The sequence below is a fragment of the Sparus aurata genome, chromosome 23 (genome assembly GCF_900880675.1).
Source record: "Sparus aurata chromosome 23, fSpaAur1.1, whole genome shotgun sequence".
Taxonomy (NCBI): Eukaryota; Metazoa; Chordata; class Actinopteri; order Spariformes; family Sparidae; genus Sparus; species Sparus aurata.
In genome coordinates, this window is record NC_044209.1 from 24,002,023 (window position 1) to 24,021,749 (window position 19,727).

General features: G+C 41.9%; 3 protein-coding genes across 7 annotated transcripts in view; 1 reads left to right on the plus strand and 2 right to left on the minus strand.

Moving 5' to 3' along the window:
* mrtfbb (myocardin related transcription factor Bb) overlaps positions 1-12,638 on the plus strand; it is a 69,933-nt gene extending 57,295 nt beyond the window's left edge. For 2 of the 4 annotated variants that reach the window (XM_030407215.1, XM_030407217.1), the window contains 13 exons: positions 3,825-3,890; positions 5,638-5,693; positions 5,803-5,878; positions 6,121-6,282; positions 7,007-7,188; positions 7,464-7,610; positions 8,425-8,666; positions 8,987-9,122; positions 9,210-10,103; positions 10,947-11,057; positions 11,194-11,322; positions 11,405-11,465; positions 11,569-12,638. In XM_030407215.1, the coding sequence (XP_030263075.1) occupies positions 3,884-3,890; positions 5,638-5,693; positions 5,803-5,878; positions 6,121-6,282; positions 7,007-7,188; positions 7,464-7,610; positions 8,425-8,666; positions 8,987-9,122; positions 9,210-10,103; positions 10,947-11,057; positions 11,194-11,322; positions 11,405-11,465; positions 11,569-12,035 (2,670 nt within the window). In that variant the 5' untranslated portion in view covers positions 3,825-3,883 and the 3' untranslated portion in view covers positions 12,036-12,638. Of the gene's footprint in view, positions 1-208; positions 492-3,824; positions 3,891-5,637; positions 5,694-5,802; positions 5,879-6,120; positions 6,283-7,006; positions 7,189-7,463; positions 7,611-8,424; positions 8,667-8,986; positions 9,123-9,209; positions 10,104-10,946; positions 11,058-11,193; positions 11,323-11,404; positions 11,466-11,568 lie in introns of those variants that run through there. The other 2 variants (XM_030407213.1, XM_030407214.1) reach the window with 2 other exon arrangements.
* Positions 12,453-17,372, minus strand: LOC115575298 (cell death-inducing p53-target protein 1-like). Of its 2 annotated transcripts, XM_030407226.1 has the most exons (6): positions 17,295-17,372; positions 16,004-16,174; positions 15,690-15,821; positions 15,517-15,606; positions 14,784-14,931; positions 12,453-14,626 (listed from the first exon to the last, which is right to left on the minus strand). In XM_030407226.1, exons 2-6 carry the CDS (start codon positions 16,143-16,145, stop codon positions 14,518-14,520), a joined length of 621 nt encoding a protein of 206 aa, XP_030263086.1. In that variant the 5' UTR covers positions 16,146-16,174; positions 17,295-17,372; the 3' UTR covers positions 12,453-14,517. The 2 variants fall into 2 exon arrangements, with proteins under 2 accessions (XP_030263086.1, XP_030263085.1); XM_030407225.1 differs by having other exon boundaries at positions 16,004-17,372.
* Positions 17,373-17,486: 114 nt separating this feature from the next.
* Positions 17,487-19,586, minus strand: snrnp25 (small nuclear ribonucleoprotein 25). Its single transcript, XM_030407227.1, has 5 exons — positions 19,149-19,586; positions 18,404-18,494; positions 18,135-18,240; positions 17,983-18,057; positions 17,487-17,884 (listed from the first exon to the last, which is right to left on the minus strand). The coding sequence occupies exons 1-5, from the start codon at positions 19,365-19,367 to the stop codon at positions 17,827-17,829; spliced, it is 549 nt and encodes a 182-aa protein (XP_030263087.1). The 5' UTR covers positions 19,368-19,586; the 3' UTR covers positions 17,487-17,826.
* Between the last annotated feature and the right edge of the window lie 141 nt (positions 19,587-19,727).

A 19,727-nucleotide genomic window follows, 5' to 3' on the forward strand; every position in this document is an offset into this window, starting at 1 on the left:
AAAAAAAAAGGGCGGCCATGCTGTGTTTCATGAAGATGTATCCTTTGAAAAAACTCCCAACAGATTGTTTGGATCAACGTAACCAGTAAGTTATGTGTTTCCGTCCTGATTATTCACAAAATAGTGCCAAAAAGTTCCACAGGGTTCTTGTGCTGTAATATGATGAGTCCTCTGTGAGTACAGCAAACTGACCTAGCGAGGGTTAATATGAGCAGCTCTGTGTTCCCTCCTCCTGACATTGACTGAGCGCGCACACACACTTTCTCCGCTGAGGCCAGCACGCAGCCAGAGAGGAGGGACTGTTTGCAGCTCAGAGAGCCAGCTGTCGTTCGCTCAGAGCTGGGTCTCTTCTCTTCCTGACTACCCCGTTCTCCACTGGCCTCATCACTCCATGGGACTCCAGACCTGGCCGCCAAGCACACCACTACTATCCACTATGGCCTGCCTTGATGTGGAGACCCCTTCAATCTGCAGGGGTAAATTCAAATCAGGTGCTTTTTTTTTTACGCTTTCCTGTCTGACAAACAGGCATTTCATTGTTTTATTTCGGTTTCTGCGTAAAGTAAATTCAAGTTCTTTACTGTTTCAAGCTTTGCTGATTCTGGCTGCAAGTGAAGGGGGGTTGTAGTGACGTAGACGCAGTACTAACAGGAAATGACAGGGCAACAGTAAAGCTCATCAGAGTGATTCATGCCAAGCATCATTTCTACAGGAGAGAGACTATTGTCTTCTAATGGATAATAAATCAAACTTGCTGGACAAAAGCTGTCAGAGTCCGCGTGGGAGAAATGTACAAGTAAATACTCACCATTTACACCGCATGTTTTTATTGGCATTCCGTTAAAACACTATTGTGGTTCTCTGTCACTCGATTCAAGCATGAATTCACACATGTAATGTAAGCACACACAATGCGTTTCATTCAAAGGAAGTTTGATAAACAGCTGATCAAGATTCTGATCTTTATTTATAGACTTTTAACATTTGTTGTTTGTAGGCATCAGCAGCAAATTCTTTGTTTCTTTTAAGAGTTATATAGACTCTTTTTACTTCAACACAAAGTTGTCTTTCACTTGTAAAAATGTGACTGTGGTCATGTTCTGCGCTTGAGTAAGTTACTGTAACCTCTGTGAAGTCACATATGAAGAAATTATTTGCCTACGACCAAAGTTCACGAGGTATCTGTGTGACGGTACATGTTGAGATACAGAATTGTTGCATCCTACAAAAATGTTAATGCAAACATTGCTTTTTAAGAGGATGCGTAACAACAGTTAGATGGCTAAAGTTTTAAAATACTTGATATGTATAAGGGCCGTCATGTAAGATTTGCATAAATATAAACTGTTTGCCAATAGATTATTAGTCATGACCTGACCCTAAATATAACTTTGTAACTAACTCAGACCAGTTTATCAACACAGAGTTTAAAGACACGCCCACTTGTGAGGAGGGAGTCTAACATGTGTTTTCAGCATTTATGATCTGGCTTCATCTTAGATTCTCATGCTCTGTACAAAAAAAAAATTAGACACCACTGTGATGTTATCTTGAATGATCTTAAATTCAGAGAGTTATTCACTTCCCATAGCAGCATTTTGGCTCAATTTTATCTTCAGTAAATTTTTAGTCGGTGCTGATGAATGTCTGCTTTGTTGATTTATGATAAAATGAGCAGTGGTTACATTTGAGAATGTGATAAATTGATAGTTGCTATTTGCCTGCCTGCATTTCTAGTCAATTGATATGTTTAGAGACCTTTCGGATAATCACAAGTTGATTGGTTCCTTTTTTTTATCAAATTCCTTAGAAGACAAATTATCAATTACATTGAATTCAGGTAGCTGTTGGCCCCAGATGAGTGAGTAATAAGGAAATGCATTTGAATAAGCAGCTGCTGCTTTTTTTTTTTGATAAACCATTATAATCTGAATAGCCATAGTTTAGTCTATCTCTCCCTCACTAAAATGGGATTCTGTTTAGAGTCTGTGGTATTTATAACAGTAAAGTCAATATAACCCGGTGTCAGTCTGTTTCTAAACTTTGTCGGTACAAGAAGTAGCCACGCCACATTTTTTTATTTATACTGTTGATAAAAAAAAGTCAAATAAAATAAAAGGTCTGATGGGAGACCTCCAGGGATGATTTGCTGAGAACAACATGGTTCTGAGATCAGAGATTACATCAGTAGGCAGGGATTTGAGCAGAGCCTTCTCTCTGTGTTTCTTCAACAACCTCTGTTTACGCTCTGCTGGTGAGCTGCAGAGTGGAGCCAGTTTGCATCACGGAGAGGTTAGCCAGGGTTCAAGTTGGACACAAGATGACACAAAGTGAGAAGGACCCCGGGCATGAGGTGTACCCCCATATTTGATTCTCAAATTAAACTCTGCATTCTCTCGTGGAGCTGGGAGGCAGCCTTTGGTGTTATTGATATGCAGTTGTATGCACTCATAAACTTTCTTGCCTGTGGCATCCAAGTCACAGTGGATATGAATATTGAGACAAAGCAATGGCAATTTTTTTTTTACAATCTCCTGGTATGATCTGTCTCAGGCTGGCTTTAACCCCCCTGGCCTGGGTTTGTAATAGGAAACACAGCAGGCGGGGCAGGCACACTGTGTTCTCTGCTCCAGAGTTGATGGGCTACTCTGAGAGTAGACTCGGCCTCCCACCCTTTGCCTCAGCACTTGTCACTCTGTGTTCTCTTGCCCACCAGTGGAAGTCCGTGAACGTCCCCTCTGCTCTGCATACAACTGGAGATCCCACCCCTCAACTACCCCCAAATTTCATGGTTCCCAGGCCTTGTTCTCACAGCTGCCCAGTTTATTTTTGCTAGAGTGAGTCACAGAGGCCTGTTCAGACGCAGCGCCTTTCCCAGGAGAGTTGATCAGGTCTGTGTTTCTTGTGTGTGTGTGTGTGTGTGTGTGTTTGTGTGAGTGGGAGTTGCTGTTTCCCCTGAGCCACTGAGTAGCTCCAGCTAAGTCGGCTTCAGTCCTCTTCAGTGGTGACAACGAGGGCCTCATGTTCTTCACACCGGTGTCTCATCCGTCGCCATCACCTATGACCCTCGTCTTCCAACTGTTCTTTTGTGCATGGAGTGGAGTTCTTCTGCTGAAATAAAATGTCCACGCTCATTTGTTTATAAATGTTTAAATACGGATCTTACTAGTTTACATTGATGGCAAGATAACACCGAGGACTATCCAAGTACTGTATTTGGGGCCTGCATGCGAGACTCAACAAACTCTGCCGGAAGATAGTCGTGGTCTTTGAAGTGCCACAATGACGTAACGGATTGCTGCTTATCCACCCAAAGCAACATCTCATTTTTTAAAACAGTTTATTATAACGGCAAGGCTCTCTTATCTTTTGCTGGTGTCATAACTATGTCCAGTTTTGCTCATTATCATGACCACAGCCCGAACATTAATCCCTCTTTTATCTGTTTGTATTCTGGACTGTAGTTGCTCTGTTTGACTCCTCCGTGTATTTGCATCCCACTCAGATATCGACTCTCATTGGGAGGGATCTAAGCCAATAACATTTTACTGTTGTTAAGTATGACCATTGTAAAAGTTGTGGTACTCTGCATAAACGTAGTTGAAACCATACAGGAAGTGGATAGGATATCTGTGGCGGCGAACAGGGTTGACTGTCGGGCCTTTTGGGCAGCGTATTGATTGAGAAATAATAAGTACTTTGTTTTGTTTGAAGTCTGGCAGGTTTCACAGTTAAAGCCAGAGATGGTTGTTAGTTGACTCAGTGGACTTGGCTCTGAATGTCAAAAGTTCAACTCCTACCTCTGTGTCTCTGCACTCTCACAGTCCTCCAACTCTGTCTGCAGCAGAGGAGAACTCGGGAGCAGCTTGTGGAGCAAGGCATCATGCCCCGTGAGTATTCACATCACACGCTAACGAGAGCAACAGTTTTTGTAACTAAATCCCAAATCCAGAGTTCTTATCACTCCAAATATTGCTTACATTATTTGTTGCTCTCACAAGGATAATATTAGAGATAAAAATTTTACTTTTGCCAACATGTCATGACACTCAACAACTGTGTTTTCTATAAACAAACTTCTACATGGCTTTTGGAGAGCATTGTGACAAAGGCAATCCCAGTGTAAATATTATGTCGTCATTTGTGATTATTCACTTACTTCTTGCAAGTCTATTCACATGTAAAGATATCTGCCTTTTTTCTAAGATAAAGCTAAAAGGGCCAAAAATACATTTGTAAAACTCAACAACAATGCGTTTTTCCAGGAATCATGACCCACGACTATAGATAACCCACAGACGTTGTTCTGAGCATTTCAATTAGGAACTATTTTCTGTCTACAAGACAGTATCGACCGCACCACAGAGGGAAGCGTGCATCTACTAATGGACAAGAGGCCAGATAACTCAGGCGACTAAGCTAGCTACTGCGCCAGCTCAATAGTTGTAGAATTGCATTTATGTAAACATAGCCGGTGATAAAAATGTCTCAAAGATGTAATACATCAGACATCAAGCAAGTATGCCAAAACAAGCTCCTACTTTATACCATCCATCCTTTGATGCGACAAAAGTGGAGCAGTTTCAGTCCCTGTGCTACACCTAATAAAAGATGAGCTGAATCTGTGACAGAACCACGCTGACAGCTGGAAAGGAAGACAGAGAAAAAAGGACAGAGCTCTTCCTCTTTGTCCTGTTCTCTCCTGAGAAGCCTCCTGCAGTCATGGCTTTCTTCAGACCCTCTCTGGCTCCACACAGACACATGAGTCAGCGACTGAGCCTTCAGTGGAGGTCAGTCGGTCCCCTGGCCAAGCGTGGCCTGCACACAAACCCCTCCACAAAAGCGCTCTGCAGCTCCCACACTTATAGGATTATGGTAGGTATGCACTGAGGTTTAGGTGACGAGCAGGAATGTTTTGCTTTGCTCCTCTGACACACTCCTCAGAGGGCCCCCCTCAGCGGCTGGTTCGTTTAATCCAAACAGTGCTTGTCATAGCTGAGGTGACTAGTAAGTGAGCCAGCCCTCATCAGACCAGTAAAGCCGGCACTTCCTGTTTGACTCCCATGAGCTGCTGCTTAACAATGTCACACTCTTGCAGAAGAACAAAAAGGACATGAAAATAATGATATGAAAAATTGATTTGTCCTTCAGGCCAATTTGTTTTGTTCCTCAGTTCGTGAAGCGTGAACAGTCAAACTTTTTTAGTTGTGTTGTTGGATGTTCATGATTTTAAGCTGTATGTAATTGTCAAAAGAACGTTGTGATTAAATACGTGACAATAGGTGTATTCATTTAGCAGTGTAGGTTTTAGGAAGCGGCTTTCATAATTCTAAGCTCTTTCTCAAGTAAGACCATTACAAAAAGTGTTTACAGTAGATATATATTTTGTAGTTCACATTCTCCCAGTTTTGTTGTTACGCCATCCTTTCTGCTGTCCTGGAGATCCCTCTCATCAATGAGTGGTTTGCTAATTAAAGGTGTCAAAACCAGTAGAACCAAGCAAAAAGCAAGAAGTAAGAGGGAAAAAACACCTGAAATTAATAGTCCTGCATTTTTAAAACATAAGGAACATTTTGCCTGTGTGTGTTTATTAACTGAGAAAAGGATTAAGGATTTTGTTGATTCACCTTTTCACAGCTCTGAAAACACCTGCTGCCTTTCACGAGCAGATTCGCAGCCTGGAGAGAGCCAGGGTAAGACGTGGGCTAATGTCATTGCGCCGCAGCGTGCTTTCTTCATATATATTATGCTCCAAAGACATGGCGAAAAACTTACACTTATTTTAAACTTTTATTTTAACAGACTGGGAACTTCTTAAAGCACAAACTCTGCAGCAGACCTGAGCGCTCTGAGCTGGTCCGGATGCACATACTACAAGGTAATCAGCCTCCTGTGTGTTCTCGCTGGGTAATGACCTCTAGATAACAGAGATGAATAAGCTGCTTATTCATGTAGTCGCACTTATTGCCTGTTTGCCAGATATACAGTCTGTCTTTAAGGTTGATAGAAGTTTGTGAGGTCTGGCTGAGCCTGCGGTGACTCACCCTGACGAAGCAGTTCAGAGGCTGACTGATGCTGGCCGGATTCACATCTAATAATGATCCTCTGTGTGTTTATCAGAGACGCAGGCTGAACCCTCCCTGCAGGCCACACAGATGAAGCTGAAGAGGGCCAGACTGGCTGATGATCTCAATGAGAAGATTGCACAGCGGCCTGGACCCATGGAGCTGGTGGAGAAAAACATCCTGCCTGTTGAATCTGCTGTCGAAGAGGTCGTCGAAGGTAGATGCTCGTCAACACTATAACATCCTAACTGACAGAAGTACCATTCGAATGTTTTAGTTTTGGCCTACTTTGTGTAACGTTCCCCATCCACAGTTCATCAATTACAGTGACAGCCAGAAGATAAATGGTTGGCTATGCAAGGAAAAACAAAACCTGCTTGTCCAACTTCTTGGTTAGGTTTAGGAAAAGATAATGGTTGTTATGATCTGACTGCCGGTGCTGAATGCGGGCAATGTAGGATGTGATGTAAAAGCGACTGGTTTGCGGTCCGTTTGAGAGGCCGACCACACAAATGTCATTGCTATTGGTTGAACCAAAGTCGAACACCACAACCATCCTCTCCCTTTATGGACTGTCTGACTCTCCTGTCATTAACACCCCCTGCTGGTACTGCGCATGACAGTTTGCCATTTTAAAACCTAGGCAAGGTATTCTGTGAAACGCTTTTTCTTTTTCTCTCCCTGTCTTTCTGTGCTGTGGGTGTGTGTTCAAGTGTCTGTGATTCTAGAGAAAAAAACAGTTGGTTGTTGAGTCATGTTCCCAGGTCATCAAACGCCATTTATTTTGGTTGGTGTCTCGCCAAACCCAAAGCGTCAGTATTTGATGATCTGGGAAATGAGGCTCAACAATCAACTTTGCAGGGTTTGTCGGTCGCTGTTTGTAAACACAACCCTTCATTGTAAATAATACGCTGTGCTTATGTTTGTTGTTGGCCCCGCAGGCGATAAGGCAAACTTCTCAAAGTCGCCAGATATTTACAACTTCGATGAGGACAGCAGTGATGCCTTCTCACCACAACAGCCTGCCAGCCAACATTCTCCGAGCTCCACCTCCGCCTCTCCAAGGGAGTTGGCAGAGACTGAGACAACAGCTTCTTCTTCTAACTTAAAATCTCCCATGCAGGTACAGCAATATCCTAAACTATGACGATTTATAAAAACACAAGCTATCCGTGTCAGCAGACGAACTGGCGCATCCCGTGTCTAAGTAAAGTAATGTATCGATCGTTCGCAGAAATATGTTGTACTCATTCTTGTTTCATCAACCTGGTTCTGGTTAAATATCCCAGTTGAGGAGCTTTTCTTCCCTTCCATGGAATGATGATTAACAGGCGCCGCGGCTTCACTGTTCTTACTGAATGGATCATGTGGTTTTCTCTCTGTCTCTGCTTTCCTTAGCACTCCCCACCATCCAACTCACAGCCCGCTTCAGATTCCATCAACCTCATCGCCACCAATGAGCAACAGAGCAACAAACAAGCGTCGACACCTCAGACAGTCACCCCTGTTACCCCCGGTGTCACGCCAGGGCCGGTTCTTGTGAAGGTGAGCTTCAGACGTGTTTTTAATGGCTTCAAGTCTCAACACAGTTCTTTTAAAAATGATGAGGTAATTCAAGTGGTTTATTTGTTCACAGTCTTGACATGAAATTGACCTCTGTAACAGATCTCTCTATCTCTTGGATGGACTGCAGGGATTTGTTTGTTGTTGTTTCCTTTGGAAATGTGGAGAGAGATGCAATTTCAGAAAAACACAGAGTCTGTATTTTGTCATATTAAAAGTCAAATCACTTTTGGGGGGAACTGAATGTCGGCATGCCAAGTCAAACACAGTTCAAAGAGTAACAGGGTTTAAAGTCATTTCACAAATCCTTGGTCTTAAAGTCTGTGCCAGCCACAGTTTGTCATCAATTAGGGTGAAATGACAGGCTGGCCTTCCTCATTCAAGCTTTGTAAAAATGTAAGCCACAAATCAAAAGGGGCGATAGGGGAATGAGTTTGACAAATTAAAGGGTGTGTGCTTGCTTAACTCGGCTTGAGTTTTTGGTTTCGTAGCTGGAACCCGCTGCTCTTATGCCAGGCAGTTTTCATGTGCATCCTGTGACTGCAGGTGGTAAAACAATAAGAGTCACATTTCCACTACACGTTTCCTCATCCTGCAGTTCTCATCGAGTGACAGAACAATGTTCCACCTTAACACTTCGAGCTGTAAAACTCCGGTATGAGTTCCGAGTTTTGCTGTGTTGGTACTGGCAACGCTAACTGTATTCCTTGATAAACTGAACTGAGATCAGTCACAAGGATCCTTCAGATGGTCCTCTCTGGTTTTACATGCTCCTTTTCTGTCTTGTCTTTTGCAGCAAAGCCTGCCAAAGCTACCCGGCGATAAAAGCCGCAGCAAAAGGAGCAAAGAGCCCAAACCACGGGTGAAAAAGTTGAAGTACCATCAGTACATTCCCCCAGACCAGAAGCAGGAGCTCAATGAAGTGCCGATGGACTCAACATATGCCCGCCTCCTGCAGCAGCAGCAGCAGTTCCTTCAGCTGCAGATCTTAAGCCAGCAGCAGTTCAACTACCAGGCTGTCCAACCTGCCACACTGAAGTATGGCTCCATTTAGCAGCACCGACACTCCTTTTACACTGCAAAAGACAATCAAAATAAAAGTATGAACCTGAAAATGAGCATAATACGGGACCTTTTGTGTCAATTTCAATTATTTGACAAATGAATTTTCAACAAACTCAATCATATCCATCAAAAAAAGCAATAACTGTTTAACCACAGCTGCTGTTTGTCTGAAATACTTTACAGTTCCTGTCCACGGCTTCCTACACAGAAGCTGTTGATTGTGAAAAATGAATAATAGTTCAGATTCCCTCTCTAACGTTTACTCCCTTTTTCTTCCCGGCTTATTACAACAGACCAACAATTGAGGTGCATACCAGCTGTCCCAGTGTTGTTCTGAGTGGAAACACTGCGCCTACTCCTGTGCAGCCCCGGCACATTCAGACAAACCACAAGCCGGATCATTTACCAGCTAATCTGGACGAGATGAAGGTGACACGTTGCTGCTTGCAAACAGTCTGACTATATGCACCTCAGGCATAGTTCAGAGGAGAACATAATGATCTGTTATCTTTACAGGTTGCAGAGCTGAAAACGGAACTAAAACTCAGGTCTTTGCCTGTTTCGGGGACTAAGACAGATCTGATAGAGCGGCTGAAACAGTATCAGGAGAACTCCAACATCCACACTACTGCTTCCATTGAGACAACTGTCACAGCAGCCTCACAGTCTGAAAACATTAAGTTAACCCCGCCTGTGTCGCCTATAGCCTCCAAGGTGTCTCGTCTGGGCATTGATGACAGCAGTATAGCAGACAGCCCCACCAAGCTTTCAAATGCTGTGTCTCCAACTCACACTGCTTCCTGTATGAGCCCCCCACAGCGAGCTCCACAGGAAGAGTCTCCCATAGAGAAAAGGCCTCATGAGAGGGACACTGACAAGGACAAACGTCTCCATGAGAAGGAACGTCAGATTGAGGAACTGATGAGGAAGCTGGAGCAGGAGCAGAGGCTGGTGGAGGAGCTGAAGATGCAGCTGGAGTCGGAGAAGAGGTGTCAGCAAGGAGATTCTCCACCTCAGCTCAGCCCTCTTGCTCCCATTCAGATCAAAGAGGAAAATAGGACTCCGTCAAACTGCTCAGCGTCCTGCAGTTCTCCTGGTCTGCCGGTGTTAGTCAAACAAGAGGACGTGGCAGATCAGTGCCACTTTGCTCCTCAAAACCGGTTCGTCGTCGGCCACCAGACTATCAAACCTGAAACCCTGCAGCCTGTCCAGGCTGGAGCTCAGATTCTCCTGCCTGCATCCCTTCCTGTCTCAGCAGTCACTATCCAGCTCCCTGCCAACAGCATCAAATTACACACTACTGTTAGCAGCGCAGGCCCAGGCCTCATCCAGACCTCTGGACAGGTGCCACAGAAAATAGAGGCCTCAGCAGCATTACAACAGCAATGCAGCACTCAGCCCCTGACAAAGGTAGGAAGACACACTAATGCTTGCACAGACTTCTTCGGTCCATCTCTATTAGTCATCAGTATCAGCTGGGATTTGGTTTTGGATTTCTTTAACACGTGCAAACCAGGGTTGTGTTTGTAGCGAGTGTGCACCTGAATATATAAATTCTGTTTTCTATGCAGTAAACTCAGAATCACTTGCACATCATACATCTAGTGCAGTGTTTTCGATGGCACCGTCTGATCACACATCAGACGTGTTTTTCACCGAGTTGACGCTCTTTCATGGGTAATGCGTCTTGCTTGTTGCCACAGTAATAACAGGCCTCAGCTGGGTGGTGAAATCCCTCCCTATTCACATCAAAAGAAGGCTTGTGGAAACTTGGGTCACTGGAGCAGGTGCTGAGTGAAGGCTGACAGGGGTGCCCTGACTGCCCTCTGTCCTCCCTCTGCTCTGAGCCAGACAACCCAGCCAGAATAGCAACAGAAACCACAACTCTGTGCTAACTGAGGGGAACACTCATGAGCTACGCTGCATAGCACTGCTGTCACCAGTGAGGGGACACGTGGGGAAGCTTAAACTCAAGAGGGCACAGAGAAATTCAACTAAATTAACATTGGTAAAAAGCAAGGAATGTAGAGCAATCTTCCTTTAGGTTGCCCACAAGCCTTAATGCTTCATAGGAACTTAATTACTCCAACAGAAGTGTTTATTGCTCCCACAAAGATAGCTGTGGGAGCAGTGATAGATGTTGTGATGCGCAGCTTTTCCGAGCATGTAGATGAGAGCATTTTAGAATATCGATGTCATTAATGCATTGATTAATGTATCCCTACATGCTGACCCGTCTCTGTTTCTCTGCAGACTTGGGGGATGGATGGTACAGCACAAAGCTTACTCAACACATTCCCAGTAAGTGGATGTCCTGTGGGAGCCTCCACGTGCCAAGCTGGTCCAGAAGGACGTACAAATAAGGTAAAGGATGATCCTTTCATCTCCTCGGCCTTGGTTTACTGACTCATTTGTAAAGTGCAGTCTAATGAAGGTGTGTATCAGATGTATCCTGTTTTTCATTTGTGGTTAGTGACTGCTGTTGTTTCCTGTTAAACAGTCTTCCCGTACCAGCCAGCCAACTTTCTTGCAACAGCCAAAATTCTCCAACCATGTGTCAAAGTGTAAAGACCCACCCCGCTACGAGGACGCAGTTAAACAGACACGCAGCATGCAAACAGCTGTTCAGGTGGGAAATAACCACACTGTTTGGTACAGTACATCCTCTAAAGTGTTACCAAACTTTTACTGATCCGTTTATTACTCTGCAGGGTCCAACTGCAGCTAGCCAGCAGATGGATGACCTGTTTGATGTGTTAATCGAGAGTGGTGGTAAGAAATACTGCCGCAATTCAGGGGGGAACTGGTAAAATAAGACATAAAGTACTACTGATTATACGATTCTCATACTTAATGTTCTGTACTTGCATTTCAGAGATTTCCCCCTTCATCAGACAGGAACCTCTCAGCCAGGATAAGCCTCTCCCAGTGACAGCCAGTGTAACCACCCTTCCCATCAACACGGCTTTATCCCGCCCTCCACCTGTGGTCCAAGTGGCCCAGTTGCCTCCAGCACCGCTCAACCCTTCGACCAGCTTGGCAGCCCTGACTTCTAACACTGAACTGAAGACCCTTCTGGACGGCGCGCTGGGCTCTCACACTGACCCACAAACACTTAAGCTGATGGACGAGCTACACTCACCCATGGAGGTAGACTTTAATGAAAGCACACCGCCCTCTGCGTTGAACTTGCACAGCACCAACATGGACAATATGGATTGGCTGGACCTTACGCTGTCCGTGCCAGCAGACGGAGTTAACTCTTTGGACATGTCAGCTCCTATGGGTGTCTTCTCTTCGGACTTCCTGGACTCCCATGAACTGCACTTGAACTGGGACTGAGCGCCGTCGAGATGTGATGCGCCTATCGGACTTCTTCGGATGAACGTACTCTTTTTATGCCAGGGACGATGGCTTTCCTCCTTTTGTGGAAGAAGTCGAGCTTTTGAGCGTTAGAGCAGCTTCCTGAAGTTATAAATCAGCTCAGTAATAATCTAATTGTGCAGCTTAGAAATCAGTTTAGAAATCGCTGCGTTTACTTCCTCTGAGGTTTTTAATTGTTATGGGAAGACTGATAACGTTGGACTGGTACTGGCATATTGAGCCGACAGTGGAAGCAGATTTTTTTTTTTTTTTTTCCGATCTTTTGTTACACCATTTATTGTCATCAGCCTGTTCTCATGTTATGGATTGTTTTTGTCCTCTGAATTTAATAATTCCAGTGTTGTATTGACCGTGGTAATGGCTGAAAGAGCAGGAAAATGTTCTGTTCTGGACTCTTGGTTTCAGAAATACTGTACAAAACGCTACATGTAGCTGAGGGGCTGTTACTCTATGTTGTTCATCCTGTCTTCAAATGATCATCACTACCAAAGCAGACTGTAAACACACAACTGCTTCATGTTTTTGTGTAAATTGTGACACATAAATCAGATGTTTAACTAATTTGGGTGTGTGAGTGATATGAGGCTATTTTCTTACCATAGTGTGTCGAACAAGTGGCCCACCAGCACTGACCAAACGGCTTTTTACTTAAAAAATGTGCATGTGTAGATGAGCCCTAAATTTCCTTCCTGCATCTCCGTGTGCATCTGTTCACTGTGTAAAATTGTGTAAAACATACTGCACATGTTTTTGTGGGGTTAAAGCGGAAGGTCTTCACTTACAGTTATGGGTAACCAATCATGAAAGTCGTACGCTCTGCTCTGGCAAGACTTTATCCATATGAATAATGAGAAATCGTTGACGGATCGATCAACTCTTCTAGGGTTGAAAGCTATAAAATTAAGATCAGTTTGTGACTTGTTGGGATAGTTTATTCAAGAAGTGTATGCATGGCATTACAGTGTGACAACAGACATGAAGACACATACAGAAAAATAATAATATCCATCAGCATGAACCACTGCTCATTTGTGTTACTCACTCCCACCATACTGTAACAACCATCTTGCATTACAGTTGTATTGTTGTGACTCTAGTGACATCTGCTGGCCACATATGAATCATATCAGCTTGAGCAAGCAGTTTGTGATCTGAATGGCTTTCCCTTTCTCAGCAAACTGTGACAGAGTTTGTTGTCAGGCAGGATAGAACTAAAAGTCTGGAATTTTAACTAAAGCTAAAGTTAAAGCTCTCAGAATACAGGGCTCGTGTCACTCTCAAGATATAAAGAGAAGTCAGCTGGCTGTCCGGCCTTTTCCTATTAGGCTCCCCTCATCCGGAAAAAAAAAAGTTTCACCCTCTTGTCCTTTCTTTTCTCTCAGACTTGTCTGTGCAGGACCGCTGGCCATCTGGGGACTGCTTTCTCTCCTCTGGCTGTTGGTGCCTCTTCTTGGATGTTTTGCGTCCAGATCTTCGTCTTCCAAGAGTCCACGCTCTCTCTTCCTGTGTGTGTTTGTTTTTCTACTATCTGTGTGAATGATGTGCTAGAGCTTTGCTCCCTGAATGTATTTTCAGTCTGTTTCCAGGTCTCCAAGGTGGAGAGGAGCTTGTATGGCTCAGGTCTGATTGATGGTACCCAGAAGTTGCTCAACGTCCTCCCACATACAATGTATGTTTACGATCTCTCTACTTTTTGCCATCCTGAAATGCTGTAATTGTGCTATTCTGTCCACATGACATCTTTTGCATGTCTCTCTGTCCTCTGGTGTTCTTCTTGGCATTTCTTTCATTTTACCCCCCATAAAAGGAGAACTCCTTATCTGAATCTGAAGGATGGAGGGTGTTGTGTACCATACAGATTGTAAAGCCCCTTAAAACAACTTTGTTATTTGTGGTGTTGGACTATAAAAATAAAACTAACTTTACTTTGTACACCAGGTTACCTTTTACTTAAATGTAACAGTGATTTTGTGAATACATTGGTGTCAAGTACGTTATTCGCCAATAGTTTTATACAAGAACAGAAAAATCACTTTCACTTTCACCTTCTCGCCAATATGGTATCTCAACTTCTCAGAAAGTAAAAACATCCACCATTGAGCAGAGGGGAAATAATCCCCAATCCTAAAAATCTAATAAATACATATCATATAAAAGTACATTTACATGTAGAGTACATATTTATATTAGTGAAAACCACATGATCTGACATGGGATCCTTTAAAACCAAAGTGATGGAATGTGAATGTTTGAGTGGACAAACATCCATCTACTACCGTTATTCAGTGCATCCTGCACAATGGAGTGATTAACGATGACGGTGAACTCTAAACAATAAACCGCGCAAGGGAGCCATGCTGCTGAAGTACTACTTCACCATCCGGTCAGTGTCTGATGCCTTGACAGTTTAAGCTTTAAGTTCTCACCAGCTGCTTTCCTCTCAGAGTGTTTTAAGAGTGCAGATTGATGTTCGACACTTGGGACATCTGTGTGTGGTAGACTTGAACCTGTCGACGCAGAAGGGAATGAGGCAACAACCAGCCAAGCAGCTGCAAAAGAGAGGAACGGCATAAACAAATAAACAAACCTTAGAATCATATGCCAGCGACCATAACACAGGCTGCACAAGGAGAAACAGGCGCATCAAGGTCTGACTGTATAATCACATGCAAATGGTTCACCAGGATGGAGGGAGCGGTTTCGTACCCGATCAGAGCTGTCATTAAACACACCATCCAGGTCACACTGCTGACGGAGGTAAAAGTCTCTGTCACAATGAACTCCTTACACTCTGGACACTGCGTCTTGCTCGGAGCTGCGGGGAGTTTGTCCAAGTCCAGAATCACTGTAGGAGCTGGTTAGAAAATTAGAAAATTAAGCACTCATTGTTTTAACATTAAATAACCCACTTCTCAGGGAACAGTGTGAGTTTCTATTGCAATGTATAAATACCCTGAAGTAAAAGTAAATGTACCCAATGCAAATTTCCCCTGTGACTGTATTATATATGACATCATTACCTATTGTTTGTTTATTTATTTTTTATTTTTTGAATAGTAAAAACACTGTCATAATTACTTAATAAAAGGAAAAGGCAGCAAGTCCTCAAATTTCAAAAGCTGTAAACATGCAATTGACGCATGAAAAGTGCCATAAGCGATTATCAAATTAATTGGAAATGAATTAGAAAACTAAAACTTTCCAACAATCGCAGTGATGTAAAAAGTACAATTGCCAATGGTCCCATAGCCTAAATGTATCGGAGTTAAAGTAGAAAGTGGTATGAAAAGACTCAAATACAAATGCCTTGTACTTAGTTTCATTCCATCACTGCTTTTTAGGATGCAGGTTTTACGATGGGAACATTAAAAAAAAAAAAATCCCCCCAAAAAACAAGTAAAACAAGTTGTAGTTGTTGATTTTTGCATCGCTGACTCACCAGGGAAAGCAGGTGGAGGTTCAACAAAGAAAATATTTGATCCAGGAAGAGGACCAGACGCAATCGTCTCATTGAAAGTTAAATCAACCCCTGACAAAGTAAAAAAAAATATTGTTACAAAACACGTTCACATATGATCAAGTAAAGCTTTGCTGCAGTAAATGTGGACTCACCTTTCTTGTCCTTCTTATCTTTGGCGGAAAGGATGTTTTCGTAGCTTTGTTGGAGTTCATCTTTCCTTTCAGTCAGTTGTTTCAGTTGCTGATCAATATTGTCAATCTCAGGCTGATTTGAGGCAACCTCGTCTGGTAGAAGAAACACAACATACGTATGAGACAACAGAAACACTGGGGAATTACTTTGGAATGTGTTATATATTTAAATATTTATAGTTATTATATTATATAATATGCAAACGACTTGAGATGCCTGCTGGGAATCATAAAAATGTTTGTGTGTGAATATTAGTCTGGCTTTCATACGTCACCTGTTTGTCCAAATTCAGCACGTAGCCTTAATTCTTGAAATATGCACTGGATTTTTCTCCTTTCCAGAAGTTGTTGTCTCTTGAGCGAAAGATGTTTCAGCTCTTTCACTATTTCCTTCAGCTCACTGCCTGAAGAAGTCATCGTGGATGCTGAAACGACAGGGGATTGTCCTGGTACCAGGGTATCATTACCAGGGGGTTAAGTGGGATTGTTATTAGTCTAGGTATGAAATTTAAGATTGGTGCAAAACACTCTATACTGTAAATGTATACAATATTTTACAGAAGATATATAATACTTAGCTGATAAATATAATTTAAGGCTTTAAAACAATTCACAGACTAACATTGACAGACATTATGAGGCTTTTTTTAAATTTTCGATTGTGTTAAATCATTCAGTGTGGCATTGTATTTATTTATCTATCTTCATTTCTTCATATATTATCACCAGAATTGTATGGTGTCTTCAGGGTCATGTCTTTATAATAGAAAGTAAATCAACCTGATGTATAATGTAGGTATGATACATAAATCAGATAACTTTTGTTTCATTTAATGAAATACTAAAGCTACACACGGACTTACGCTTTGCAAATACATCAAACTGGAGACCATGTTCATTTGGGTATTCGCAAATTCCTGTCAAAATCCTGAACAAGCAGACCAACTGTCTCTACGGGTATCATTTGCATAGTTCTCTTGCATCTAAAATAAGAACGAAACGGTGATAAATAAATACTCATTGTCTTGTCAAGACTTATGTGGGATTATTTATGGCCGATTTGGATCAAACTGAGTAGATGGTCAAAAATGTTGTAGTACATCTCAAAATTGTCATCAGCGGAGACACGTTCAAGTTTTTCAAACTGGTAAATGCCATCGATTCTGGAAAAAGAAAAGTGCTCACATACCTTTACTTATTAATTAAACTCCTGAACTACATTTTAAGTTGGTTGGTAACAAAACAAGCTATATAGTTTACTAAATATTTAGTCAAACACTGCTTCCCCTCTGATAAATAGTTTTTAAAAAATCTATTAAACAAGTTCTAGTTTGAGGAGAAATGTACCAAGTAAATAATTAAGACTGGTAGTTAAAATGCTGGAATTAGTTTTTTTAAGCAACACTTGCATAAGTCAAATCTCAGGTATTCTTCTGTAGTTATAACTGCATTGTACTCACTTCTTCAGTGTATCCAGTTAGATACATTCACAAAAAAACATATAAAATACTTTCTTAAAGTCCCATTAAACAGAATATGATATTCAAGAGAAAATGCGTGTCTTACCTTATTTTGTCAGCTGCTCCAAGTGACTCCCACACAGATAACATTAAAACTGAGTTATAAAAGGGAAGATAGACTTCACGTCCATCAGGAATATTCAAATCATTTGGTTTACAACTGCCCTTACTGGATACATGTTGCATAACTCTCTAGCGAGGTGCCAAGCTCAAGCAAAACACAACCATACACAAAAAAAAAACTGAAATCAATTTTAATATTTTGAAACAATTATACAAAAAAATCACCGCACAGTGGTAGTAAACATGGGGCTTAACACCTAGTACTCCAGATACTTTATTTACATGTAGACTATTCAAGAAAAAGCTCAGTTTGAAAGGTCGGGTTCTGGAAAAGTATTTGGGGTGCATAAAGTGCACAGATATCATGACAAGGCTGCCCCCCAAACGCTGAACATTAAACACAGAATCAATAATATTTTGTGAAAGTCAATTCAAGTCTCCAGGGCATTTAGCATCGGAACAAACGGAAAGAATTGGTGTTTATTCCTAACGTGACAAATGTTGGCTGCGATGTTTCACTTTTTCCTGAGTCTCTTCATGAACGTCACTTCATCTCTGTTCCTGATCCCGTAGCTGAACACATGGAGAAATGCAGAGAGGAAAGAAATAGTCAGACAGTGCTGTTGATAACAGCGTTGTAAGTGAGGAAGCTGATTATGTCATAGACTTACTCTTTGAGCCTCATCTTGTCATCTTCAAGCTTTTCCCCTTGAAATACTAAATGATAAGTTCTCCAAACGTATCTCCTGTCAAAGAAAGGAGGGTAATGTAATAGATGGGATGTTTGGCCTCTTCGTGTTCTTGTGTTTGTGAGTGTGTTTACCAGCTGATGTGTTTCACTCCGCCTTCACGCTGTTGTTTCAGCTCCATGAATCTGCAAATGGCCTTCTTCAGGTCGAGGACTGTGGCATTTTGCACCACCACTATGGCTGAGGGAGGAACATTTTTTTTTTTTAAATAATGGATAATAAAAAAATGTATTATTTGAGGTTGAATGAATAATCATATAACTACAAGTTGTGTATTGATGTTCACAAATGACAGCATTACAGTATATTCAACTTTTGTTTTGCAACAAATCTCAACACATACGCATTATTTCACCATCTGCCTTTAAAACCTTCACAGTCATCGCCTGGCCGTACTCCAAAGCAATCTGGGAGTTTACCTCCTCCAAAGTTACCTAAAGAGAAGAACAAATGTTTCGACAAAACCTTGTTCAGTTTGGTCAAACCTCCCTGAGGAGTCAGCTCAAACTAAATGTGCCTGTTGTGAATCTACAAGATTATGACATCGAGTGATGGTTTTTGGTAAAGGCCTGACTGTAGACAATGTGTTTTTTAATTTTTTTTTATTGCAGATACTAATAATAGTAATTTTTCAATTGATTTATTATTTCAACCACAGAAAATTATTTGCAGTTAATTTACAATTTTGATAATGAGGCTATGCAATCACAGACAGTAGTAAATAGACAATAATAATACAAATAAATAAATAAAGACACAGCCTTAACTGCAATAAAGGGTTAGGCTTTTCTATTCCCAAAACAACTTGTTTAATAGTGAGTACTATCATGAATTATATAGTAAACAGGGAAGTAATTTCAAGGACATAGATGACTTCACTATGTTAACCTTTACATTTTTGTGGCAAGTTTAAATGTTTTAGCAGTTGTGATGTCCTTACCTGACCTGTAAATACTGATTATTTTCACCAGTTAGCTAACTAAATGTATCCACATGTTAGCATTAATTTGTAACTGGTGGATTGGTGTCAAGTTTGAAGCTAACTCAAGAAAGATTCAATAAAAGAGGATTGATGTAACCTGACAAACCTGGATTGGCAGATCACAGAGTAAAGGGTCCTGCACAAGTTGAGCAAGTCCCTCCTCGAAAATATCCAGAATCTCTGAGTGAGGAAGAGTCTCTTCATCTTCATCCTCCTCTGCGTCTAGAGCTGCCATCTCCGTCAAGTTCTCGTTTTCCTCCTCTTCTTCCTTGATACACTGTCCTCCTCCTCCTCCTCCAACAGTGTCCAGACTTTGCTCCTCCATCGTCACTCGCTTCAGGCGTTCAACCAACAGAATCCCCTTTTTGTCAGCTGGACAAGTTCAAACTACACCGGAACTTCAGCGATGTTCAGAACAGTAAAACGACGACAGAACTGTGTGTGAAACTCTAACAAATACAGTTTAATAACATGTTTAACTGCTGCCACTTTCGCATCAAGACATAAATCAACGGTATGTACAGCACAAAATTCATTCCGGGAGGCAAACGTAGCTGAAGCTCAAATGGTTCCTGTTAGTGGAAATGAACATAGTTAAAACTTTTGTGTTTTCTTGAACGGCCATGTATTTTTTATATTCAATATTATTCAATTGTGATGCTATTTTTGGGGTTGAATCAATGTA